Source organism: Oryctolagus cuniculus, chromosome 3, assembly GCF_964237555.1.
Source record: "Oryctolagus cuniculus chromosome 3, mOryCun1.1, whole genome shotgun sequence".
Taxonomy (NCBI): domain Eukaryota; kingdom Metazoa; phylum Chordata; class Mammalia; order Lagomorpha; family Leporidae; genus Oryctolagus; species Oryctolagus cuniculus.
Genome location: NC_091434.1, coordinates 6574431 through 6600813, shown reverse-complemented (window position 1 = coordinate 6600813; position 26383 = coordinate 6574431). Strand labels below are relative to the sequence as shown.

The 26383-nt window shown below is 57.4% G+C and overlaps 1 protein-coding gene across 2 annotated transcripts in view; it reads right to left on the bottom strand.

Moving 5' to 3' along the window:
• The window catches only part of NGEF (neuronal guanine nucleotide exchange factor), a 100409-nt gene that overhangs the window by 19150 nt on the left and 54876 nt on the right, over positions 1-26383 (bottom strand). Inside the window, exons 1-3 of one of the 2 annotated variants that reach the window (XM_051834195.2) lie at positions 22448-22679; positions 21613-21755; positions 11973-12277 (exon numbers count right to left, since the gene is read on the bottom strand). In XM_051834195.2, coding sequence (XP_051690155.2) covers positions 11973-12277; positions 21613-21755; positions 22448-22554 — 555 coding nt within the window. In that variant the 5' untranslated portion in view covers positions 22555-22679. Of the gene's footprint in view, positions 1-11972; positions 12278-21612; positions 21756-22447; positions 22680-26383 lie in introns of those variants that run through there. The other variant, XM_051834194.2, reaches the window with a different exon arrangement.

Sequence of the window (26383 nt, the reverse complement as noted above, 5' to 3'; positions counted from 1 at the left end):
ATGGATGTATGTCGGATTGCTTTCTCGCTCTGTGCATTCTCAAAACAGCAGCTCTAAATCATCAACAAAAGGAGAATCCTACACAGAACACTTTCCAACTGCAGCCACCTCATTTTCGCTTTACAAGGAGGAAAACACATCAGCAAGTTCTTAGCTCCTGAGTCTTCCAGCACTGGGGAAGACCATCGCCGGGGGCTGTTTTCCTTGTGAGAACGGTAGTTCATTCAGACCTGCTGTTTTTGTAGTCAAAGAAAAAGCAATGTTCTGACAACAGATTGTGCGGGCAGCGCGAGTTGCCTGTTTGCTTTAATAAATACACTGAGACAATCTGATACAGAAGGCGTGGATTTGGAACATGAAAGCTGATGAGGCCGGCACCGAGGCTCACTAGGCAAATCCTCCGCCTAGCGGCGCCGGCACACCAGGTTCTAGTCCCGGTCGGAGCGCCGGATTCTGTCCCGGTTGCCCCTCTTCCAGGCCAGCTCTCTGCTATGGCCAGGGAGTGCAGTGGAGGATGGCCCAAGTGCTTGGGCCCTGCACCCGCATGGGAGACCAGGAGGAAGCACCTGGCTCCTGGCTTCAGATCAGCGCGGTGCGCCGGCCGCAGCGCGCTGGCCACGGCGGCCATTGGAGGGTGAACCAACGGCAAAGGAAGACCTTTCTCTCTCTCTGTCTCTCTCTCTCACTGTCCACTCTGCCTGTCAAAAAAAAAAAAAAAAAAAAGCTGATGAAGATCGTGGTTTTGTGTCCATTATCCGAGCACAAAGCTCATGTTCAGCTCTTTTGCATTAAACATGGAAAGAAGCGGTGCTACAGCACGGTGCGTTAAGCTGCTGACTGGGGTGTTTGCGTTCCACGTTGGGGTGCTGGTTTGAGTCCTGGCTACTCTGCTTTGGATCCAGCTCCCTGCCGATGCACCTGGAAAGACAGCAGAGGACGGTGACCCAGCAAATGGACGCTCCTGTCTCTCCCCTCTCTGACACTGTGCCTTTCACATAAGTCTTTCTTTTTCTTCAAGATGTATCTATTGGAAAGGCATGGGGAGAGAGACAGAGAAAGACAGAGACATCTTCCATCTGCTGCTTCATTCCCCAAAGGGCCCAAATGGCCAGTGCGGGGCCAGGAAGAAGAAACCAGGAGCCTGGAACTCCATCGGGGTCTCCCGCATGGGTGGCGGGGGCCCCAGCAGTTGGCCCATCTTCTGCTGCTTTCTCAGGCGCACTGGCAGAGAGCTGGATCTGAAGCGGAGCAGGCGGCACTCAGGGGACCCCAGACAGCTGCTTCACCTGCTACTCCACAACGCCAGCTCCAAATAAATCCTTGAATGAATACAGAAAGTCAGACTGCAGAGACTCAGAGGAAGACGCGCTGACATCTGTGTGTCTGAGTTTTCCACTAGAAATGTAATTATGTTATGTATCAGGTCATCCTTATTTATTTTCAAATATCTATAATTGATCCATTGGGAATTACAAACAGTGCAGAGTAAAATCTTTCTTATACTTGCCCACCTACTACAGATGTAATGTTCATCCTATTCTGCTGTTTAAAAGATGTCTACTATGAATATTTACCTGTGTCATTCCTTGAAAATATATTTTAAAGCTTTTTTAAATTTAGTTTTTCTTTTATTTCAGAGACAGGGAGAATGAGAGGAGGAGAGAAAGAGGGAAAGAGAGAGAGAGATGGAGGGAGAGTGAGAAACCTTCCCTCTGCTGGTTCTCTCTGCAAATGCCTGCAACAGCTAGGACTGGGCCAGGCCAAAACCAGGAGCCAGAAACTCAACCCAGGTCTCCCGTGGGGGTGGCAGGAACACAGTATGTGAGCCATGCTCTGCTGCCTCCCAGGGTGAGCGTCAGCAAGAAGCTGGACTGGAAGTGGAGGCGCTGGGACTCGAACCTCTGACATGGTTGTGGGTGTCTCAGGCAGCGTCTTAACTGCTTTTCCAACGCCCGGCCTGTGCCTCAGTGTAGCCACGTGTTATCTTGCTGAGCACTATCCGGCTGCATACTGTCTTGCTAAGCAATTGCCCTGTCAGTGGACATTTAGGGTTCTTCCCTTCCTTCTCCTAATTTTTGCTGCAATGCACATTCTAAAATATAAAGATCTGTGCATATGTCTGATTGTTTTGCATGACAAACATCTAGAAGCAGACACACTAGAAAGAGTGTACAAATAAATTCCTATTATTTGACACAAAGGGCTTTGATACAAATGTTGCTATATTCTCATCCAGTATTTGAGAGTGCTCATTAAATAATTCCCCCAGGGCCAGCATTTGGCCTAATGGCTAAGATGCCACTCCGGGTGCCTGCAGCCCGTATCAGAGAGCCTGGGTTCCAGTCTGGGCTCTGCTCCCCATTCCAGCTCCTGGCTAATGCAGCAGGTGACAGCCCTAGTGATTTGGTCCCTGCGCCCCCTGGAGGACCTGGATTGAGTTCCTGGCACCTGGCCTTGGCCTGGCCCAGCCCCTGCTGTTGCAGGCATCAGAGGTGGGAATCGGCAGGTGGGAACCTCTGGCTATCTTCCCTTCTCTGTCTCTAAATAGATGAAAAGGAAATACGCTTCTCCCGCACTCGGTTCTAAACACCTGTCTACAAGTCTCTGATTTTGAGAGGCGGAAGACAACTCCTCAGGGTTGTTCTAGTTTGGACTCCCTTGGTTACTCGTGAGTTTGATGTGTTTTTAACTTCCTCCTGGGACATTAGCACTTTTTCTGTGTATGTGGTTTTCTCGTTATTTCTTTAGGGTGCTCATCTTTTCTTTTAATGTGTTCTCATTGGTTGGAATCTGGGTTTTGTTGACATATACGAGAGCAACTAATTTGTCCATTTATCTTATATCTAGCCGCTTCCTAGAATGGCCTGGTGGGGTCCAGTATTTGTAACTTGTCATCTTAGGCTTTTAAAATTTAACTCATTTATTTAGAGAGAGACAGAGAGACAGAGAGTGCCTATCCACTGGTCTCCCATTGCTCCTAAAATGCACACAAAGGCTGGGGCTGGGGCCTGGGCCAGGGCCACAGGCAGGAGCCAGGAACTCAATCCAGGGCTCCCACATGGCGGCAGGAACCCAGTCACTGGAGCCATCACTGCTGCCCCCCCCCCCGCCCTGGGCCCACATTAGCAGGAAGTGGGGGTCAGGAGCCGGAGCTGGGAGTCGGACTCAGCCATCTTGACTGTGTGGCCAAATGCCAGCTCTACCCTTAGGCTTTCCAAGTCGGCAAACATCGGCAGAAAATGGTGGTTTTTGTTTTTTGTTGTTGTTGTTTTGACAGGCAGTTAGACAGTGAGAGAGAGACAGAGAGAGAAAGGTCTTCCTTCCATTGGTTCACCCCCTAAATGGCCGCTACAGCTGGTGTGCTGTGCCAATCCGAAGCCAGGAGCCAGGTGCTTCCTCCTGGTCTCCCACGCGGGTGCAGGGCCCAATGACTTGGGCCATCCTCCACTGCACTCCCGGGCCACAGCAGAGAGCTGGACTGGAAGAGGAGCAACCGGGACAGAATCCGGCGCCCCGACCGGGACTAGAACCCGGGGTATCGGCACCGCAGCAGAGGAGTAGCCTAGCGAGCTGCGGCGCCGGCAAAAAACGGTGGTTTTGGCTTTGCTTCTCTGGAGCTTTCTCTCCTCCTCCTCCCTTGCCTGGGTGCAAGCACTGTGTGTTGCCCTTAGCAGCACCAGCAATGGCTCACGACGTGTGACTCTGTTGGTACGTGACCTGTTCTTCACACATCCCAGACTGGTGGTGTGCTCTCCTTCTAGCCTCTCTGAAGATCGGTGTGCCTTCCTCTCCTGGGCTGTCCACGTGGGCTCCCAACATCCACTGCAGCGCCTTCTTTGCATTAATCCTCGCTTTATGGGGGGTATGCTATTTACTTAACCTAACGCACGATTTGATCTGCTCATGTTTTCTGTGCATTTTTAGTTTCTTTCACAGTGAGACAGGCCCGGCTCTTTCATTGTCAGGCTGAACAAAGTGAGGTGGAGGACTCTCAGCCCTTCTGGTAGTTTACGTTTTAATTTATTGCACCATAAAGTAGACTTTTTAAAAAACTTTTTTTTTTAAAGTTTATTTTATTTGAAAGGCAGAGTTACAGAGAGAGAGGGAGAGACAGACAGAGAGAGATCTTTGATCTGCTGGTTCATTCTCCAAGTGGTTGCAATGGCCAGAGCTGGGCTCATCCAAAGCCAGGGGCCAAGAGCTTCTTCTGGGTCTCCCGTGTGGGTGGCTTGGGCCATCCTCCGCTGCTTTCCCAGGTGCATTAGCAGGGAGCTGGATCAGAAGTGGAGCAGCCAGGACTCAAATCGGTGCCCATATGGGACGCCGGCAATGCAGGTGGCAGCTTTACCTGCTACGCCACAGCGCCGGCCCCGAGTATACTTCAGTATGAACCTTAGAGATCTGCACAGCCAGCACTGCACTCAGAGGGACCCCAACAGTCCCAACACTCCGAGAAACTCCCCCCTCTCCAGTCCTGCTACACCTGACCTTTGGCTGCCACCGTCACTTGGACACGTGGAATCAAACCTGCGCCTTACAGAAATCTGGGTTTTGCTGACAAGGCGTTGAGATGCCGTGGAGATGCACCCATGGTGTTGCGAGCACCCACAGTCCGTGCCTTTTTGCTGCTTAACCTACCACTGTGCGGGTGTGCAGGTGTGCAGGTGTGCGGTGTGCGGGTTCATCCCTCCCTGCGCCAGCACGTGTGGGTGTTTAGGAACGAGCAGCCATGTACAGGTCCCCGTGTGAACGCGTTTTTATTTCTATAGCCAGCTCTAGAGACAACGTGGGTTGTTGTGACTGGGATGGGGTGGTCCCGGCGCCTGTGAGGGGGCCGCAGCCGAGCGTTCCACTGCACAGGACAGCTCTGGCGACGAGGAAGGAGCCAGCCCAGCGTGGTCGCTGCCGCCGGGTCGACGGCCAGTGTCTGCCTCACCTTTAGAGGGGGCTACACCTGCACCTGCCACACCGCTCTGCACCCCAGCAGCGTCTGCTCGGGTTCTGGTTGCTGTGCACCCACACCAACACTCGGTGTTGCCAGCGTGTCCAAGTCTTTAAACGCTGGTGGCGCCACTTGTTCTTTGGTGACGTGGCTGCTTCAGTCTTCAGCCCAGTTTTCCCTTGGTTTGTTGTTTTCTCACTGCTGGGTTTTGAGCTTTTGACGTGTGCTGGATGCAAACCTTTTTTTCCAACCAAGTGACGGGCAACCGTCTTCTGTCGGCTCGTGGCGTCTCTTCTCATTCTCGTCACAGTAGCTGCGCACAGCAGACCTTGGTGACTTTGCCGAAGTCCAGTTGATCCGTTTCTTGCTTCATGCATCATGCATTTGGTGTCAGATCTGAGAGCTTTTTGCTAATCTGTTTATGCAGATTTTTTCTCCTATGTTTTCTTCTAAAAGCTTGAAGATTTTGTATTTTACAGTTAGATCAGTGACTCATTTTGAGTGAATTTTTAAAAGGACAGAATGTGAGGTTGAGGTTGAGGTTACTTCTTTTTGCACGTGTAGAACTGAACATCCACATTCAATGTTTGTTGAAGGAGCTACCCTTTCTCCACTGGCCATATGTGTGCGGGCCCAATTCTGTACATTCCTTCTTATCCGGATACCACATTCTCTTGATTATTGTAAATTTTTAATAAAATCCTAAAATCACATAATTACAACTCCTCCAGGCTTTTTTTTTTTTTACTCAAAATTGTGTATTCTAGCCACCTTACCTTTTTATGTAAATTGTAGGGTAATTTTCTCTAAACAACGCAAATTCATGGGAATTTGATTCTATTTCTACTGAATGTAACGGGACAGGTATCGTGTGGTGCAGTGGGTTACGCCTCCACTTGGGTCACCTCCATTCCATAGCAGAGTGCTTGCGATCAAGCGCTGCCCCTGCCTTTTATCCCGTTCTCTGCTAATACACCCTGGGGGGCAGTGGACGACGACTCAAGTCCTTGGGTCCCTGCCATCCCCCTGGGAGACCCACATGGAGTTCTTGGCTCCTGGCTTTGGCCAGGCCAAGCCCTGGCTGTTGTGCTGTTGTGGACATTTGGGGAATGAACTACAGATAAAAGATATTCTCTCTCTCTCTCTCTCTCTGTTTCCCCCTTCTCAATAAACATATAGATATAGATATAGATATAGATATAGATATAGCTATGTTGAATCTTCCATTCTGTAAACTGTTGTCTCCTGACTTATTCTGGTGGTCTTCAATTTCTTTCATCCATGATTTGAAATTTTCAACATAGAGATCTCATATACTTTTTGTTAGATTTACATCTAGGGGTCAGCACTTTGGTGTAGCAGGTAAAGCCGCCGCCTGCAGTGTCGGCATCCCATATGGGCACCAGTTCATGTCCCGGCTGCTCCACTTCTGATCCAGCTCTCTGCTATGGCCTGGGAGAGCAGTAGAAGATGGCCCAAGTCCTTGGGCCCTGCACCCACATGGGAGACCCAGAAGACGGTCCTGGCTCCTGGCTTCGGATCAACGCAGCTCTGGCCATTGCAGCCAATTGGGGAATGTACCAGTGAATGGAAGACCTCTCTCTCTCTCTCTTTCTCTCTCTCTGTGTAACTCTGACTTTCAAATAAATAAGATTTACACCTAAATATTTTGTGTTGGGGGGAGCTATTATTAATGGTATGGTCATTTTAATTTTGGTTTCTAATTGTTCATTGCTGGAATACAGAAATAACAATTAATATGATAGGACTTTATATCCTGCAATATTGATAAAATTATTATTAGTTAAATGAGCTTTTCTGGGTAGATTCTTTGAGATTTTCTAAGTAGAGAATCATGTAATCTGTGAACAGGGGCAGTTTTTTTTAATAGAAGTATTTTTTTAAAATGTATTTATTTATTTGAGAGGCAGAGTTACAGAAAGAGAGAGGGAGAGACAGGGAGAAAGGTTTTCTATCTTCTGGTTCACTCCCCAGATGACCATAATGGCCAGATGAGCCAATCCGAAGCCAGGAGCTTCCTCTGGGTCTCCCATGCTGGTGCAGGGGCCCAAGGACCCGGGCCATCCTCTGCTGCTTTCCCAGGCCATAGCAGAGAGCTGCATCGGAAGTGGAGCAGCTGGGACTAGAACCAGCACCCATATGGGATGCCAGCACTGCAGGTAGAGGCTTTATCTGCTACACCATAGCGTCAGCCCCCAGGGGCAGTTTTATTTATTCCTTTCTGTATGCTTTCAGCTTCTTTTTCTCGCCTTATCCGCCTGGCTAGGCTTCCCAGTATGGTACAGAACAGGAGTGCTGTGAACAGCCATCCTCCCCTGGTTTCCAACTGCAGCGGAGGTGCAATGGGTCCTTCACTGTTAAGTATGTCGTCAGCTGTAGGTTTTCTTTGGTAAATACTCCTTATGAGGGGCCAGCGTTGTGGCTCAGCAGGTTAAGCCACTGTTCGCAGTGTTGGCATCTCATATCAGAGCGCTGGTTCAAGTCCCAGCTGCTCCACTTCTGATCCAGCTTCCGCTAATATGCAGTGGAAGATGGCCCAAGTGCTTGGGTCTCTGCCACACACAGAAGACTTGGTTGGAATTCCTGAATCCTGGCTTCGGCTTGGCCCAGCCCCGGCCACTGCTGGCATTTGGGAAGAGAAACAGCAGATAGGAGCTCTCTGTCTGTCTCCCTCACCGCCCATCTCTTTTCCTCTTAAATAAAACAAATATTTGTGTGTAAAAGGGAATAGTAGGAACGTGGTGAGAAGGCAGACACGTCAGCTTCTTGCCAGGTACCATCTCCAGCTGTCTGTACTGCCTAGCAGCGAAGGCATGGTGATTACCCCGTCGTGGTTTGAATACGGCTGCCGCCATCCAAGCCCACTGGAAGTATGGCCCCCACACGTCACTCTGGGGAGGTGTTGGGGTCGAGCGGGTGCAGCCCCCCCCAGCAGGCTCACGCTTGTCTCTCGGGGCTGGGCTCCGCCCCTTTTCTCTGCACACACACCAGTGTTTCCTCCCGATTTCTGCCAGGGCTTGCAGCAGCATGAAGCCCTTGCTGGCTGCAGCCTCCGATCTTGAACTTGCCAGCCTGTCGGACTAGGAGCTGAAGGCTCTCCCTTAAAACAACAACGACAAAGATGACCCAGTCTCAGGTATTCTGTTACAGCAACAGAAAATGCACTGATACCCCCATTTTACAGACATGGCAACCGAGGTACAGAGAAGCTAAGTAACTTGCCCCAGGTCTCAGAGCTAAGAAACAAATCGCAGCTATGAAACAGCACTGGGCGTGGAACCACTCTACTCTGTCGCCTCCCCTCACCACATCGTGGGAGAAAACACTGGACATACTGAAAAAAGAAGTCCCGGTCAGCATGCATAAAAAGCTGCGAGGAATCAGGCAGAACAACGCACTAGAGAAGGGGGCAGAGGATCAGACAGGCAGTTGACAAAGAAGTGCAAACAGCCCATAAACACACGCTCCAGTCTGCCAGGCATCAGGGGCAGGCAGGAGAAAGCAAGACACGAGGTTTTTATCCAACAGTTTAAGGGGAATGAAGACACCCCTGCCTGGGAGAGGCAGGTGAGTGCAAACGGCCCGTCTCCCACGCTGGTGGCAGGTGAGGTGCCCGCTGACATCCTGTGTGGCCCTGGCAGTCCCCATGGCCGCTCACAAGGCACATCCCCTGGGGCCGGCGGTTTCAGTGCTAGACAGCTGTCTTTCAGCTCAGGCCTCAGAGGAGGCGATGACGCCGCAGGAGCTCTCCCCGTCCCCCTCGCTGAGTTCACCTGTGCTGCCCGACCCTCTGCCCTGCGCAAGGACCACCGAGGGCTCGGGGCAGCTGGCCACCCATGCTTCTCCCTGCACCCAGGGCCAGGGCACGTACAGGCACCTGCCTGCTTCCACTCCACACTTACTCAAACCACTGCACCTGCTCTTATTCAAGGATGAAAACCAACGAATGTTCAATGTCCAGGAGTTGCGGTTGTGAAACCTAAGCTGAAAGCTCAGAGGAGTCCAACGGAGGCCCTGAGCTGCTGAAAACCATCGCCCAGGCCACACTGCTTCTGAGGACGAGGTGGCTGAGACAAGCATGAGTCACGGGGGCAAACGTCAAACACAGCTACAAGGACTTTGTACTTGAGGTCTTCTGAGTGAGCTGCAAAAGTAGATGGAATATTCCAGCAAATGAAGCTGGTCCTGCAGCAGGAGCCTAGGACGGAGAGAAGACCTGCGCACAGTTTTTGCTGTCTACATTTCTTTTAAAGATTTATTTATTTATTTGAAAGTTACACAGAGAGGAGAGGCAGAAAGGGGGGGGGGTCTTCCATCCACTGGTTCACTCCCCAATTGGATGCAACAGCTGGAGCTGGGACAATCCAAAGCCAGGAGCCAGGAGCTTTTTCCAGGTCTCCCATGTGGGTGCAGGGGCCCAAGGACTTGGGCCATCTTCCACTGCTTTCCCAGGCCATAGCAGGGAGCTGGATCAGAAGTGGAGCAGCCAGGTCTCAAACCGGTGCCCGTATGGGATGCCAGCACTTCAGGCCAGGGCGTTTACCCGCTGCGCCACAGCACCAGCCCCTGCATTTCTTTTAAATAATGCAAATGTACTCATGAGTGACTTATTTTTATACTTTAACACTAAAGGACTCTGTTCACTTGGGCACTTTTTCTTGCCCTGAACTCTACTTGCCTGATAACAATATGGGGTTAGTTTCCTCATCAGTTGGAGGACCTGTCTTTCAGTGCAGGAGTTTATGCAGCTTATATTTATTGTTGTAACAGATAGTGTTGCTACTGCTCTGCCACCTCACGCTGCTGTTTTTGTATTTCTTTGTTATTTGATCTCCTTTTATTACACGGACCCTGCTTCGGCTTTGCTTATTGTTGTGAACATTTACAGCATGTTCTCATGTTCTACGAGAATCTGCTCTCAGTTTGACATCAGGAATTTCCTGATGCAGTCATTCACAAACCGCTGCTCACAAGCTGTGGGAGATGTGGAAGTTCAAACTATTTGTTTCCTAACTCTGTGGGGCAGGACACCCAGGTGAGGTAGCTGCCTTTGAAACTAGTTCTGGGGCCAGGGCTATGGCACAGCGGGTAGAGCCACAGACTGTGACGTCAGCTTCCCATACGGGCTCCGGTTTCTGTCCCGGCTGCTCCACATCCGGTCTAGTTCCCTGCTAATGGCCTGGGAAAGCAGAGGAAGATGGCCCAAGTACTTGGGTCCCTGCACCCATGTGGGTGACCTAGAAGAAGCTCCTGGCTTCATCCTGGCCCGGCCCCTGGTTGGTGTGGCCATTTGGGGAGTCAACCAGTGGGTGGACGATCTCGCTCTCTCTCTGTCCCTCGCTCTCTGTTAACTCTGACTTTCAAAGAAATAAACAAATCGTAGCCGGTGCCGCGGCTCACTAGGCTAATCCTCTGCCTGCGGCACCAGCACCCCAGGTTCTAGTCCCGGTTGGGGCGCCAGATTCTGTCCCGGTTGCCCCTCTTCCAGTCCAGCTCTCTGCTGTGGCCAGGGAGGGCAGTGGAGGATGGCCCAAGTCATTGGGCACCCGCATGGGAGACCAGGAGAAGCACCTGGCTCCTGGCTTTGGATCAGCGCAGCACGCCAGCCGTAATGGACATTTGGGGGGTGAACCAATGGAAGGAAGACCTTTCTCTCTGTCTCTCTCTCACTAACTCTGCCTGTCAAAGAAAATAAAAAATTAAACAAATCGTTCTTTTAAAAATCAAGTTTTACCAAGCCTTCCCCGGCAGCAAATCCATCACAAAGTCGTGGGGGGCGAACCAAAGGAAGGAAGACCTTTCTCTCTGTCTCTCTCTCACTAACTCTGCCTGTCAAAGAAAATAAAAAATTAAACAAATCGTTCTTTTAAAAAATCAAGTTTTACCAAGCCTTCCCCGGCAGCAAATCCATCACAAAGTCGTGGGGGGCGAACCAAAGGAAGGAAGACCTTTCTCTCTGTCTCTCTCTCACTAACTCTGCCTGTCAAAGAAAATAAAAAATTAAACAAATCGTTCTTTTAAAAAATCAAGTTTTACCAAGCCTTCCCCGGCAGCAAATCCATCACAAAGTCTGGGCTAGGGATGACCGTGGTTGGAAACTTTCCCCGCCAGTCCCCACCTGGCTTTTTACACGGCCAGCAGCAGCAAACGTTGGGGAGTGTGAGCAGGAGCTGGGAGAAGCAGGGACGGGCGGGACGAGCGTGCGCTGGGCGGTGGTTGAACTCGCGCACAGAGGGAAGCGCCCTGGGCTCGCTCGGGGCTCAACGAGCCGACCCGTCCTCGCCCCTACCGCTGAGCGCGCTCCTCTCTCCGGACCAGCCCGCCCCTCCCTGTCCGCGATCCCTGCACAGCCAGACGGTGCCCACGGCCTCTGCCCTCCAGCTGTGCAATGATGGCCGTCACCAGGCAGGCCGTGGCCGTGCCGCCGCCCGCGGGCCCCCAGCGCTCGGCCAGAAGCCGCTCCCGCACCCGAGCTTGCGCGGTGCCGGACGGACCCGGCGGCCGCAGGGCGCGCAGTGTCGCCTGGCGTCTCTGCGATCGCGCGGACACAGTTCGTGGCCTACGACCCCACCCCACAGCGCGGTCTGGGTGGCACGCTTCGACTCGGGAACCCGGGGGTCCGCAGCGAAGTAGCGACGCCACGGACAAACTGCGGCAGCTGCCGGGGCGGCTCGGGCCCAGAGGCACCCACGTCGGGGGGCAGACGCTGAGGGGCGGTCCTGCACTCCTGTGCCTCGAGGCCCCGCCCTGTCGGCCCTACCTCCCACGACCCCGACCCCGAGTTCCAGCCCCGCAGGCCACGCCCCCGCGCATCTGCGGCCCCGCCCCGGCCCCCGCCCGTACCTCCCGCGACCTCGCCCGAGGCTCCGCCCCCGCGCACCTCTGGCCCACTGCCCCCCATCCCCTGACCATACCTCTCGCGACCCCAACCCCGAGTTCCAGACCCGAGGCCCCGCCCCCGCGCACCTGCGGCCCCGCCCCGCCCCCCAGGCCCCGCCCCCAGGCCCACCTCCTGCACTTTGACCTCCTCCGGCTGCAGGATCTCCAGCACGCCGCTGCTCCGGATCTCGGGCAGGTCCTGCCACAGGTTGAACCTCGAGTGGGGGTTGCTGAGCAGGCAGATCTGCGGCAGGGCCCTCCTCTCGGGCGGGCTGGCCGGCTCCTCGTCCTCGTCCTCGTCCTCGTCCTCCTCCTCCGCGGTGCCCTCGCCGCTCGGGGACCCGTCGGCCGCGCCTTGCACTTCTGCATCGCGCTGCCTCCGGGCTTCGATTTCTTGCAGGGTCGATTTATCCCGGTATTCCTGGTACAGGAGCCCTGGCATCGGGGAGGGGGACAAGGAGCAGAGTGTCAGAGGAGGGTGCCCGAGATCCCGGCCAAGGCCTCCCGCGCCCTGTCGGTGATGCGTGAGAGCGCGCGCAAGGCCGGCCCCGCACGGGGCCCCGCAGGCCGCCGCGCCCCGCAGCCTGCCTCCCTGGGAGCGGTCAGCTTGCGGAACACCTCCCCCAGCAGTCCAAGAGCCTGGCTCACACGCAGGAGGCCACGCAGCGGGAACCGGAACCCGCCGTGTGGCCCCCGCGCACCGAGTCCCGCCGCCGACTACACTCACAGGCGCGGCTCGGGAGAAGCCAGGACTTCGCTAGCCCGTGGTTCAAGAGGGAAACTGCTCTTTGCTGCATCCAGTTTCAGACCTCCCGGGTTAGGTTTGGGGACTTCAGGGCTCGCAGAGGGGAAGCAGGGGCCTGGTTAAAGCACGCAATACTCCTTTTTTGTAAAGATTTGTTTATTTATTTATTTGAAAGTCAGAGTTACTCAGAGAGAGGAGAGGCAGAGAGAGAGAGAGAGAGAGAGGTCTTCCATCCGCTGGCTCACTCCCCAATTGGCCCCAACGGCCAGAGCTGTGCTGACACAAAGTCAGGAGCCAGGAGCTTCCAGGTCTCCCACGCAGGTGCAGGGGCCCAAGCACTTGGGCCATCTTCTGCTTTCCCAGGCCACAGCAGAGAGCTGGATGGGAAGTGGAGCAGCTGGGACTAGAACCTGCACCCATATGGGATGCCAGCATTGCAGGCGGTGGCTTTACCTGCTACACCACAGCGCCAGCCCCAGCATGTAATACTTGTTTAAAAAAATTTACTTGAAGGGCAGAGTTACAGAGACAGGAGGGAGAGAGGGAGAGAGGAGAGAGAGAGAGAGAGAGACAGAGAGGGATTTTCCATCCTCTGGTTCACTTGCCAGATGGTCACAACTGCCAGGGCTGGGCCAGGCAGAAGCCAGGAGCTTCATCCACGTGCGTGCAGGGGCTGAAGCACTTGGACCATCTTCCACTGCTTTCCCAGGCACATTAGCAGGAGCTGGATCAGAAGTGGAGCAACCGGGACTCGAACCAGTGTCTATAAGGGATGCTGGCACTGCAGGCGGTGGCTTTCTCTGCTATGCCACAGCACCAGCCCCAAAGTAAGGGAGACGGAATAAGAGGGTAAAGAGAGTGGGCTGAGTCTGCTGTGAGGGGCAGAGTTTGAAGCCAGGCTTCATTCTGTCTGAGCAGCAAAGACCCCCTTCTAAAGCAGCTTCTTGGGGGAGGGCACCACATGGCCCTCATGGGGGGTGCAGAGCACCACATGACCCTGATGGGGGGGTGCAGAGCACCACATGACCCTGATGGGGGGGTGCAGAGCCCACATGGCCCTGATGGGGGGTGCCGAGCCCACATGGCCCTGATGGGGGGTGCCGAGCACCACATGGCCCTGATGGGGGGGTGCCGAGCCCACATGGCCCTGATGGGGGGTGCCGAGCCCACATGGCTCCTGATGGGGGGTGCCGAACCCACATGGCCCTGATGGGGGGTGCCGAGCCCACATGGCCCTGATGGGGGGTGCCGAGCCCATATGGCCCTGATGGGGGGTGCCGAGCACCACATGGCCCTGATGGGGGGGTGCTGAGCCCACATGGCTCCTGATGGGGGGTGCAGAGCCCACATGGCTCCTGATGGGGGGTGCAGAGCCCACATGGCCTTGATGGGGGGGTGCCGAGCCCACATGGCCCTGATGGGGGGTGCAGAGCCCACATGGCCCTGATGGGGGGTGCCGAGCACCACATGGCCCTGATGGGGGGGTGCTGAGCCCACATGGCCCTGATGGGGGGTGCCGAGCCCACATGGCTCCTGATGGGGGGTGCAGAGCCCACATGGCCTTGATGGGGGTGTTGCAGAGCACCACATGGCCCTGATGGGGGGTGCCGAGCCCACATGGCCTTGATGGGGGGGTGCAGAACCCACATGGCCCTGATGGGGGGTGCAGAGCCCACATGGCCCTGACGGAGGGGTTGCCGAGCACCACATGGCCCTGATGGGAGGTGCAGCCAGGCTCCTTGGTGGGGTTGCCAGTGCATTGTCTCAGCAGTTTGGAGCGTCCCACGTGCAGAGCTCTCCCGGGCAGTAACCGTTCGTTCAGCCTAACATTCTCTCCCTGCTCTCAGTGCCTTGGGGCCTGGGGCCATGACCTAACGGGGTCTCTCAGGCCTCGGTGGCCTGGCGGGTTCCAACACCCTGGCCAATTATATTAGAAACATGCATGCGTGGGGATGTCAGGGCCCAGGGCACAGGTACTGTGTCTTCATGCATGTCGATTGCCAGCCATAGTTCCTGGCCTATAACCCCCTCCTCATGGTGGGCTGTACACATAGAATCTGTCTTCCTCAAGGTGGGCATTGTGGTTTGGAGAATGGTTTGGGTGCCCTTGAAGGCCTGGGTGTTGGAAGCTTGACCCCCAGAGGCTGAAGTTAATAGATTAAGGGTGGAACTTAATCCAATCCTGGTGGACCTTGGGCAGTGATTAGGTTGGATTAAAATGCCGGGGCCTTTGGGGCTAGCACTGTAGCGCAGTGCATTAAAGCCCCAGCCTGCAGTGCCAGCATCCCATGTGGGCCCTGGTTTGAGTCCCAGCTGTTCCACTTCCGATCCAGCTCTCTGCTATGGCCTGGGAAAGCAGTAGAAGATGGCCCAAGTCCTTGGGCCCCTGCACCCATGTGGGAGACCTGGAAGAAGCTCCTGGCTCCTGGCTTTGGATCAGCTCAGCTCTGGCCGTTGTGGTCATTTGGGGAGTGAACCAGCGGATGGAAGACCTCTCTCTCTGTAACTCTGTCTTTCAAATAAATTCTTTAAGAAAAAAAAAAAAAAGATGCCAGGGCTGGGCCAGCACTGTAGTGTAGCGGGTTAAGCCACCGCCTGTTATGCCGGCATCCCATATGCACAGCGTCAGTTTGAGTCCTGGCTGCTCCATTTCTGATCCAGCTCCCTGCTAAGGAATCTGGGAAAGAAGCAGAAGATGGCCCAAGTGCTTGGGCCTCTGCCACCTATGTGGGAGACCTGGATGGAGCTCCAGGCTCCTGGCTTCAGCCTGACCACTGTGGCCATTCGGGGAGTGAACCAGTGGATGGAAGATTTCTTTTCCTCTGTTTTCTCCCCTCTCTCTGTAACTCTGCCTTTCAAATAAATACATCTTAAAGAAATTGTGCAATAACAAAATATTTTAACACATGGATGCCGGAGCGGGCCCTGTGATGGGACGTGAGGAAGGAGCATACTGCCTGCCTCTGTTTCCCGCTGACCAGGCGTGTGGTGTCCTCCGGGTGAGTGCTGTGCCCTTGCCCGCCCCCGCCCTCGGCAGTCGCCCAGCCAGTGGACGCCTGTCTTTGGACTTGTGAGCAAACAAACTCTCCTTCATAAGCAACTCCTCTTGGGCATTTTCCTTAAGACGACACAGGCTGGCCAGTGGGTGGTCAGAAGCCCAGCCCCACCATGGTCTCTGACCCTTGCCTGACCGCGGGTCCTAGGTCCGCCTTTGCAGAGGGGCTCCTGCCCGCGTGCCCGGGACGGTCAGGCCTGGCCGGGTGTTCCCAGTCAGCCCAGCAGCACTGGATGTGACCCTTTCTGTCCAGCTTCACTTCCGCAGGACTGTCCCTGCTGCAGTCACGCCCAGGAATCCCTGAACAGAGCGCAGAAGGGCCAGGCGCCCCCGGAGAGCGCGTGGCGGCTCCATGCCCCTCCCCCTGCCTCGTGCTGTGCACGTTCTCATCTGCACCCTTTGTAAGCTCCTTCGCGACAGACAGGTAGAGAGAGGTGTCTCCTGGAGTCCTGGGCATGTGCAAGCTAATTCACCGAGGCTGAGGAGGGGGTCGTGGGGACCCCAGCTACAGCCAGCTGGGGCTTGCGATTGGCATTGGAAGGCGGCCTTGGTGGGGGGAGGGGGGAGGGCCGAGCCCTCTCCCAGGCAGCCAGCCTCAGGACTGACTTGGAGCAGCCCACGCCCAGCTGGGTCCCTGCGGGTTGCTTGTTCACTGGGTGGGGGAAGCTCCACCCCTTTGGCGGTCACAGAAGTGGCCTGGGTGGGACTCTGGTGGTCCCACACTCAGAGTGCCTTTTCACGCCGGAAGCGGGGGCTCTGGGGTGCCTTGGCTGTGCACGGATGGGGAGGGGTGATCCTAGGAGGGGTCGGACCAAAGGATCTTGTCTGCTGGGCCATAGAGGCCAGCATCTCTCCCAAGGACCGGGGAGGCCCTGGAGACAGCAGGCAGGTGTGTGCTGGTCTGCATTTTAGGACAACCATGGACTCTGGGGACAGTTTCAAGGCAGAGGGCAGCCTTGGCCACTGGCTGGCACAGGCCATGTATAGCATCCGAGTATCTAGGTCCGGGTATCCGGATGGTGTTATTTGAAGAGATGGCAGACGTGCAGGGAGGGTCTGGCTGGGGGTGGGCTGGTGGAGGTGAGGATGCATCTGGGGCCGCCAGGTGGAGTGGCCCTGTGGCCCTGTGGAGGGGCTGGCGCTGTGGTGTAGTGGGTAAAGTGGGAGGTGCCGAGCACCACATGGCCCTGATGGGAGGTGCAGCCAGGCTCCTTGGTGGGGCTGCCAGTGCATCGTCTCAGCAGTTTGGAGCGTCCCTCATGCAGAGCTCTCCCGGGCAGTAACCGTTCGTCCAGCCTAACATTCTCTCCCTGCTCTCAGTGCCTTGGGGCCTGTGGGGAGCAACTCGGACTAGACTAAGTTACTGGAATTACTACAGCGCTGGCATTCCATATAGGCGCCAGTTCAAGTCCTGGCTGCTTCACTTCTGATCCAGCTCCCTGTTAATGAGCCTGGGAAAGCAGCCGAAGAGGCCCAAGTGCTTGGGCCCCTGCACCCACGTGGGAGACCTGGAAGAAGCTGTTGGCTTCAGATGGGCCCAGCTCTGGCCATTGCAGCCATCTGGGGGAGTGAACCAGTGGATGGAAGAACGAACTCTCTGTCTCTCCCTCTCTGTCTTTCAAATAAGTCTGCCTTTCAAATAATAAATAATTCTAAAAAAGAAAAAAAGTTTGCGGAAAAGCAGAGCTAAAAGACGAGCTTATCTTGGTGCAGAACATTTTTGAGAGCCACGCACCACTTTGTCACAACATGCACTCTCTACAGGCATTTGGAAGACCCCGGCGCTGCTGTGGGACTCAGATGACAGCTGGGTCACTCAATCTGTTAGAAAACACCCGTTCTCCCCGGGCAGCTCCACTGCGGATAAATGGACGGTTCCTAAAGCACTTCCGTTACAGCCCAGTGCAAATGTTAGCTACAACGCCTTCCTCATCCAGTCCCCAAACGGAGCCCAACAGGAGGGAAAGAAAAGAAAGGACCGCAGACCCCAGCCACCCCGTGGAGTAAACCACTCGGCGTCTGAACCGGACAGCTCCACTAAACACAAGGCTTTGTGCTGAGGCATTCGCTGGCGATGGCTGTGCCCCCGTGTTTCTGTGCCGTTAGAATCCAGCCGTGTACAACATGGCGTTCACTTGACAAAAGAATTAGAAAATCCGGATCGAAGCTCAGTGCTCTGCAGACTAAATGTGTAGAGACAGGTCTGACGTCATCACACACATTGGCCCCATCAGGAGCCTGAGCTACAGCGGACCGCACGCTAAGTACTATCCCGTGGTTCTGAACTGCGCTCACAGGGCCTTAAAGGAACTGGGTTTCACTTGGACTCACGTTTTGATGCTTAACAGAGTGTCTCCCAACAGGTGACACTCACAGTTTTGTGTCAACAGACCCCCCCCCCTTTTTTTTTTGACAGGCAGAGTGGACAGTGAGAGAAAGAGAGACAGAGAGAAAGGTCTTCCTTTGCCGTTGGTTCACCCTCCAATGGCCGCTGCGGCCGGCACACCACGCTGATCCGATGGCAGGAGCCAGGTGCTTCTCCTGGTCTCCCATGGGGTGCAGGGCCCAAGCACTTGGGCCATCCTCCACTGCACTCCCTGGCCACAGCAGAGAGCTGGCCTGGAAGAGGGGCAACCAGGACAGAATCCGGCGCCCCAACCGGGACTAGAACCCGGCGTGCCAGCGCCGCAAGGTGGAGGATTAGCCTAGTTGGTGTTGGCGCCGGCCAACAGAACCCCTTTTAAAAGTGCAGTTTTGGGGGCTGGTGTTGTGGTGTAGCAGGTTTAGCTCCCACCTGCAATACTGGCATCCCATACTGGCACCGGTTCGAGTCCCGGCTGCTCCATTTCCTTGGGCCCCTACACCCACATGGGAGCCCCGTTTGAAACTTCTGGCTCCTGGCTTCAGACTGCTCCAGCCCTGGCCATTGTGGCCATTTGGGGAGTTGGCCAGCAGGTGGAGGACCTCTATCTCTCCCTCTCTCTCTCCAACTCTGCCTTTCAAATAAATAAAGTAAATCTTTTTTAAAAAAATGCAGTTTCTAAGCTTCACAGAAGAATCTCATGTCACGGATTTTTGACAGCTCCTGGGTAGACTATCCCAAAATATCCGCCCCGTGGCTAGCTGGGTCCAGCCTGGGCTATGGATGGACACGGTCTAAAACCTGCCTTCGAAGTTCCTTCCTGCACAGGGATGGGGTTAGCAGGGGCAGGGACAACCTGGCTGCAATGTCCTGCGTGGAACTTACTGCTCCATGTGGCAGCCTGAAGAGCCGGGCTCTCGGGGGAGTGGTTAGGTCTTGAGGTGGGGGAGCCACCTCGTCCCTGCCCCTGCGTGAGGATGGGGGGCACCACCATCTCCCCAGCAGACACAGAATCTGCTGTGCCTTCTTCTTGGGCTGCCCAGTCTCCAGAACTAGGGGCGAGAGTTTGCTGTCTCTAAGTCACCCGGTTTCAGGTGATGTGCTGTAGCACTGGGAACAGATGGAGACACTGGCCAAGGGCAGACAGTAAGGGGACATCCGGGGTTTCTCAGAAACATGTCCCCCCCACGGCAAGCCTCTGACCACAAGCTGCCACTCCTGCTTTTACACATGGCTGCTGGAGGCTGTGACGCCTGGACCCACGGCAGCCCAGCAGGCACCATGAGGCACATCCGGAGGAGAGAAAGGAGGGAAAACAGCCTTGGCTGAATGAACCAACTCTGGGCTTGTTAACTGAGGCAGAAAAGCCCCAGGGTTTCATGCCCCTTTTCACCAGATTGTCTGGTATAAGCAGTTGTAGAACTGTTACAAATGTTTTTCCCGGAGGTATTTAGAACCTGAATTGAAGCACCGATCTTCTTGTACTTAGTGTGAGGACAAGGATTTATCTGAGCTACCTCGAGCCCATTTTTACAGCTCTCTCAAAGTCAGATGACGGCACGGATGGGACAGCTTTCCCTGGGGAATTCCGTGTTAGCCAAGGAAATTTCTGGACTCCATGTGCTGTCCCACAGTCCTGTCTCCCTGTGTCCTGCACGTTCAGTAAGCACGGCCTTCTATGGAGATGAACTTTACCTATAAAGCTCGCACTTGCTGTTACATCCTGTTCCCTCCCGTCCTAATGAAACTGATCTCGCCCTGGCTCCTGCTGCTTAGCAGGAGAAGGCAAACCCCAGTGCCTCTCGCTAACGCCTTCTGGTCTTCAGAAACCTCTCTTTCCAAAGAGAGTATTTTTCCACTGAATGCTTCCCACAGAAACTTCTAGAGCGGGGTGCATTTGTTATTCACCGGGCACCTTTCACCTGCAGAGCATGAGGTGCCAGAGCCCCGAGGACACGCGCAGGCGTCGCTCACACGTCCATACACGGCCACACTCACGGGCTCTCGGGCTGACACGCTGCCAGGGCCGCAGCCCGCTGCGGTGACGGCTGGGCGCCCCGTCAGGCACAGTTCCGACACGTCACTGGGGCTGTGGCGGCAGCCACTGCAAAATCCTATAGTGTGGTCTAGAGAGTGCCCCCAAACACCTTCCAGCGTCCACACGCTGTGCGTTCTTGACCCTGGCCGAGGGTGGCTTCCCTCGCGGAGCTGAGAGCCGCCCGGATGTGGTAAGGGCCAGCTCCGCACAGATCCCAAGGCGGGGACGGGGGCTCGGGGCTGAGTCCCCAGTGTCACCGCTCACACCACACCTGTGGAGACTCACAGCAGCCAGGAAGAGTCCTCGTGGGACCAGAGGATGCTGGCGGGGCCTGGGGGAGACGTCAGAAGGAAACCGAGGCAGGCTCTAGAACGCAGGCCCCTGACACCCTGCTCCCGGCTTAGACTGCTAGGCCGACAGGTGCCTCCAAGGAAGGCGCCATCACAGCCCATACTGCGGACGGGGGGCCTCCTGGGGGTCTCCTCCGCCCTTCTCTCTGGTCTTAGCCAAAGAAGAGCCCTTTCAAGAGGGTTGGAGTCACAGTCCCCAGAGCCTGGGAGGGCAGAGGCGGGAGAAGGCCCTCTCTGGCCCCCTCAGTCCCTAGCACATGTGGGGCACAGACACCCCAGCCCCAGTGACAGGGCTCTGCACCCCTGCAGCCCAGCGGGATTTGCAAGGGCTCAGCTCCCTTCCCTCCCGGCTGGGCTGGCCAGGGAAGAGCCACTGGGCCCAGCAAAGCCTCCGGAGCCCCCGGCCTCCACTTGCATCCTGGAGACACTTGGGGTCTGTCCAAGCGCTTGGGGCTAGAGGGCGGTAATTACATATTTAGGAAGAAACTTTCCAAATCTAGAATGTGTATTTAAGGAATAAGCTGCTCCGACAATGCCGGAGAACAGTGAGGTTTTCCAAGCAGCCGGCCGCGGAGCCCACGTTATCCGGGCACTGGGGCCTGTGCTGACGGCACGTCGTTAGCCATTTCTGTCTTTCTGTAACACAGGTGCTGGCGCTCGGGCTGCACCCACTGTCTGTGCTCACCCAGGGTCAGTGCAGCTGTGGAGGGGCTGGGCACACAGAGGGCGCCTGGCTCCCTGCCCACCGTATTCCTGGAGGGGCATCCCCTCCGATTCCAACCTCCCCCCTTTCTTTTCCTGTGCAAAGCTGGGGCACCTCCATCGCGGCTCCCAGGGGCCCAAGCCCCTTCTGGGACTTTCTCTGGGGTCTCTCTGGTGGGCCTGCGGAGTACTCGCTCCTGCCTGGCTCAGCAGCGCTGGCCGACAACCCCCCCGCCCCCCCCCCCCCGCGCGCGCGCCGGGAAGAAATGGCAGGAGACAGAGACAGTCGCGGGAAAGCACTGCGCCAGGGTGGACCTCCCCAGAGACAGACGCCTCCTCGCTCAATTAGTTCGCGCACTGCACACTTGAAATGCGGCCGTTTTACCCACACAGCCATTCAGAGCCACGCACGTCAAGATGGGGCCCCAGCCCGCTCAGGCTCACGCGCTCACTCGGCCTCCCAGCAGGGAGACCCCCAGCCCGCCGGGGGCCGCATCGCGCGCGCAGGGGTCGCTCACCTATTTGCTCTATGAGGTTTCTCCAGGAGTCGGCGGGGATGGGGTGAATCCTCTGCAGGGCTTCGGTGAGCGTGGTGGGGCTGTCGGCCAGGGCCGGGCACTCCTCGGGCGTGGTCCCATTGCCCGGGGTGGACGACGACTCGCTGCCAGAGAGGGAGCAGGCAGGGGCTGGTTATTTTGGGGCAACCACACGCCTTGGCTCACTCGCCGCGAGCGTCCGCCCGAGGGGCTGCCGGCCAGCGGGACCCAGTCCAGCACCGTCCAGGCGGGGTGGCCCCAGCGACCGCCGCCCCTCCGGGCCGGGCGGGCCCTACAGACCCTTTCTGTCGCCGCACCGGGGTGCGACCCGATGATTCATTCGCACACCAGCCCGTCCAGACCTAGCGAGCGGGCGTCGGAAACTTGGCGCGCCCTGCCCGCTCCCCGGCGCCGACCGGCCACCCCGACGGGTGCCATGGCCAAGAGGCCGCCTCTCGTTCCACGACTCCCAGCCCCTCCCGGACCCTGATCCTGCAGCCCCCGTGCCCCGCAACGCGCAGAGGGGGTTGCCGACAGGGACGCGCGCGCCCAGAGCGTGGGTCGAGGGCGCGAGGCGACCCCGGGCAGGGCCTGGGGCGCTGGCGGTCCGGGCCGGAACACAACCTTAACCGGCCGGGGGGTGGCGGCCCCCCAGCGGGGACTGGGGGAGGCACTGGGGCGCAGGGGCGGCGGGGGCCCGAGGGCCGGGGGCTGCGGATAGGCCGTGCAGATCCGTGCCCGCCGCCCGGGGCGCCAAGGAGGACAGGCACAGGACTGCGGTGGCGCGCAGGGGGCCCGGAGGTCCGTTCGTCCTCACCTGCCGGGCAGGTGTCCCGACGCCGAGTCGCGCGCGTCGCTCTCCGAGGTGGAGCTGTCGTGGTCCACGGCGCAGGCGGCGCTGAAGGCGGCCGCCAGCAGCTCCATGGGGGCTAGCGGCGGGGCGGGCGCGGGGGCCGGTAGGGGGCCGCGCAGGGGGCCCGGGGCCGCACCGGGGGCGACGCGCGAGCTCCGGAGCGGGGTCGCAGCGCGCGCGGCTGGAGCCGGAGCTGCCGCCGCCGCCGCCGCCGCCGCTGTCGAGCGCTCTCGCGGGTGCGCGCGCGCGCCCGGAGGCTCCCGGGGTTGCCACGGCAACGAGGGCGGCGGGCGGGGGCGCGCGCGCGGCGGGGGCGAGGTCGGGCGGCGGCGCGGGGCGGGGGCGCCTGGGGCGGGCGCGACCCGGGCCCGGCGGGACCGGCGGGAGGCCGGGGACCAAGCGCTCGCCCGCGCCTCTTCCCCTAAGGCGACCGAGTCCGGACCGGGAGCCGGCGAGGGCGGGAGGGGGCCCGGGGGCTGCGCCTTCGCCTGCCCGCCCCCTCCTCGCTGCCCCGGCTCTGGGTACGCTCTTGGAGGCGCGGCGACTTTCCGGACCCCCAAGTGCGCTCCAGCCTGCGCCTTGGCCAAGCCGGGCCCGCCAGCAAGGATGGGGTCCCCGACCCCTTCCCCGAGCCACGTGTCTCCGCCGCAGATGCCTCCGACGGGTCCCAGGCAGAGACTGGGGTCTCGGGGCCTCCCTGCACGCCGATCCCCAACCCTTACGCATCCGAGGGGCCCAACCCGGAAACCTGGTGGGTCTGGAGGCAGGACAAAGCCCCTCGACGACCCCGGGACCCCGGCGTGGCCGGGCAGTCGCGCTTCGGGGCAGCTGTCCAGACAGCTGGCGGCTACCAAGCGGGGGCGGCCTGGCGAGGGCCCGAAGGTGGGCGTGCGCCGGACGAGCAGCCCTGTGCTCCGGGACCGCGCGGCGGACCCCGGCCCGCGAGGCGTCCGGCTCGCTGCCCCGCGCCGCTTCCCGAGGCCAGCAGGGCGCGCCCAGGGCCGCCGAGGTCGTGTGCGCCGCCAGAGCCGCTCCGTGTGGCCCCCTGCGGCGGGCGCTGCAGTGGGGACAGCGTGGAGACCGCGCGTCCCCCGCCCGTCCCACCCCCGTGGCATTTAAGTTAAGAAGTCTCTCGTTTGGGGGTGCAAGGACTCCCGCAGGGAGAGGCGTGGCTGACTTCGGTAGCGCCCTAGCCAGTCTGGCCCCAGGCAGCTGTGGGAGGAGAGGCGTGGGAGGGGCGAGGCGGGCGGCGCGCTGACCTGGAGGGGATGGGCCCCTGCCAGGTATGGGGTCCCCGGGGTTGCCTCTTCCCCAACTCGGAGGCTAAGGGGCTGCCCAGCTTGACTGGACCCCAGTTCTCAAAGCTGTCGCTTCCCTCCCAGGCCCAGGTCCCCGGCCCTTTGAGGCCTCAGACTAAGATACAGCCGTGTGTTCTTGTTTTGCAAGGCAGGCCCAGGGCCCGGGGCTCCACTCTGAGTCTGCTCCCGGAGCAGCCTCTCCCGGATGCCCCGTTTGGGCGGCTGACAAATGCCACGGCAGGCTGTCTGATCCTCCTAGGGCCCTCGTGGTGCACACAGGGCTGAGCGCTGTCTTTAAGGCAGTGCGTGGGTGGAGAGGGCCTCACCCTCCTGGCCCCATCGCTGCTCCGGCCCCACCTCCTAATACCGCCTCCTTGGAGGTCAGGGTTTCAATGTAAGAATTTGGGGGTGAGGCAAACATTCCATGTATAACACCCCTAAACTCCTAAAACTCAGTGCGTCCATCAGTGCGCACAATATGTCCACCACTGCACCCAGTGTGTCCCCCAGTGCACAGTGTGTCCACCAGTGCACACAGTATGTCCATGAGGACCCAGTGTGTTCATTACTGTACACAGTGTGTCCATTAGCACACTCAGTGTGTCCACCAGTGCACCCAGTGTGTCCACCAGTGCACACAGTGTGTCCACCAGTGCACACAGTATGTCCATGTGGACCCAGTGTGTTCATTACTGTACACAGTGTGTCCATCAGCACACTCAGTGTGTCCATCAGAGCACAGTCTGTCCACCAATGCACCCAGTGTGTCCACCAACGCACCCAGTGTGTCCACCAGTGCACACAGTGTGTCCATGTCCTCTAACATCCCACCAGGAGGCCGAGTGGACCTTGCGAGGTGGCTCCAACTCCAGCACCTCCTGTCGGCGCACACACCAGTGCACCCAGTCTGTCTATCACTGCACACAGTGTGTCCATTGGCGCACTCTGTGTGTCCATCACTGCACACAGTGTGTCCATCAGTGCACCCAGTCTGTCCATCAGAGCACCCAGTGTGTCCACCAGTGCACCCAGCCTGTCCATCACTGCACAGTGTGTCCATCGGCACACCCAGTGTGTCCACCAGTGCACGCAGTTGTCCACCAGTGCACACAGTCTGTCCATCACTGCACAAGTCTGTCCACCAGTGCACCCAGTGTGTCCATCAGTGCACCCAGTGTCCATCAGTGCACCCAGTGTGTCCATCAGAGCACAGTCTGTCCACCAACGCACCCAGTGTGTCCACCAGTGCACCCAGTGTGTCCATCACTGCACACAGTGTGTCCATCGGCGCACTCTGTGTGCCCATCATTGCACACAGTGTGTCCATCAGTGCACCCAGCCTGTCCATCACTGCACAGTGTGTCCATCGGCGCACTCTGTGTGTCCACCAGTGCACCCAGTGTGTCCACCAGTGCACACAGTATGTCCACCAGTGCACCCAGTGTGTCCATCAGTGCACCCAGTCTGTCCATCACTGCACAGTGTGTCTATCACCGCGCAGTGTGTCCACCAGTGCACACAGTGTGTCCACCAGTGCACACCCCCGTGGCTGTGGAGCTCCTTGGATCCCCCAAGGCTGCCCAGCAGTCTCCCCCTCCCTTGGTGCTCAGAGACCGTCTTTCCCTAGGCCAGGGGTCTACCTGGGCCCTCCCGCCTCCTGTGGCTGCCGCCCACCTCGCTCACGTCCCAGCAGCCTGTGGGGGTACGGTGGCGGCACTGCCCTGCCCAGCTCTTCTACGCCTTGGGCTCTCCGTACCTGTCCAGGCCCTGGCTTTCTCCCGGGACTCTGCTCCCCCGGGTGACGTCCCTGGCATTCCTCAGTGCACTGAGGTGGCCCAGTAGGCCCTTTCTCCTTGCCTGGCCCTGGGACGCTCGGTTACCGGGCGTCTCAGGGTGGGCACCCTGCGGAGTCCGTGGGCACTCGGCAGGACCTACTGCTTTGCACGCCTTGCCTCCCCGCAGGCTGACGTCGCAGCAGAGCTGTCACTTTCACACTCTGCTGCACCGAAAAGCTTCATCTTTCTAACAACTAGAAAATTTAAAGTGAAGTTATACATATGAAGGGGAGTGTAAGAAAGCCTTCCGATTGAAAACGAAGCTAAAAATACCCTCCTAATTATACAAGCAGTTAAGCAAGGCCCGAGTGCTGGGTAACCTCAAGGTAAACTCCACATGTTCTATTTTCTGTCATATTCTGTGCTATTAGGCAGGCTATTATTAAAACCTCTGCTTCGCTGACATTGGGCTCGGAATCATTTGCAAAATGAAGTATTGAGAAATATTTCAAATATTTATGTCTGACTGGCACACAGTAGGTGCTACATAAATATTTAAGAATGAATGAATGGCATGTTTTAAAAAAGGAATTATTTTAGGTACTTTATCTAAAGGTTACTTATTTCTTCCTCGGGTTATAAAAATTAACTGTTGGAGAGGCAGCAGCGATAGCTCAAGTAGTTGGGCTCCTCCTGTCCACGTGGGAGCCCTGGGCTGAGGCTCCGGCTCCTGGCTTCCACCTGGCCCAGCCTTGGCTGTTGAGTGCGTTTGGAGCGCGAACCAGAGGACGGAATGGAAGCTCGGTCTGTCTCTCTGCCTTTCAAAT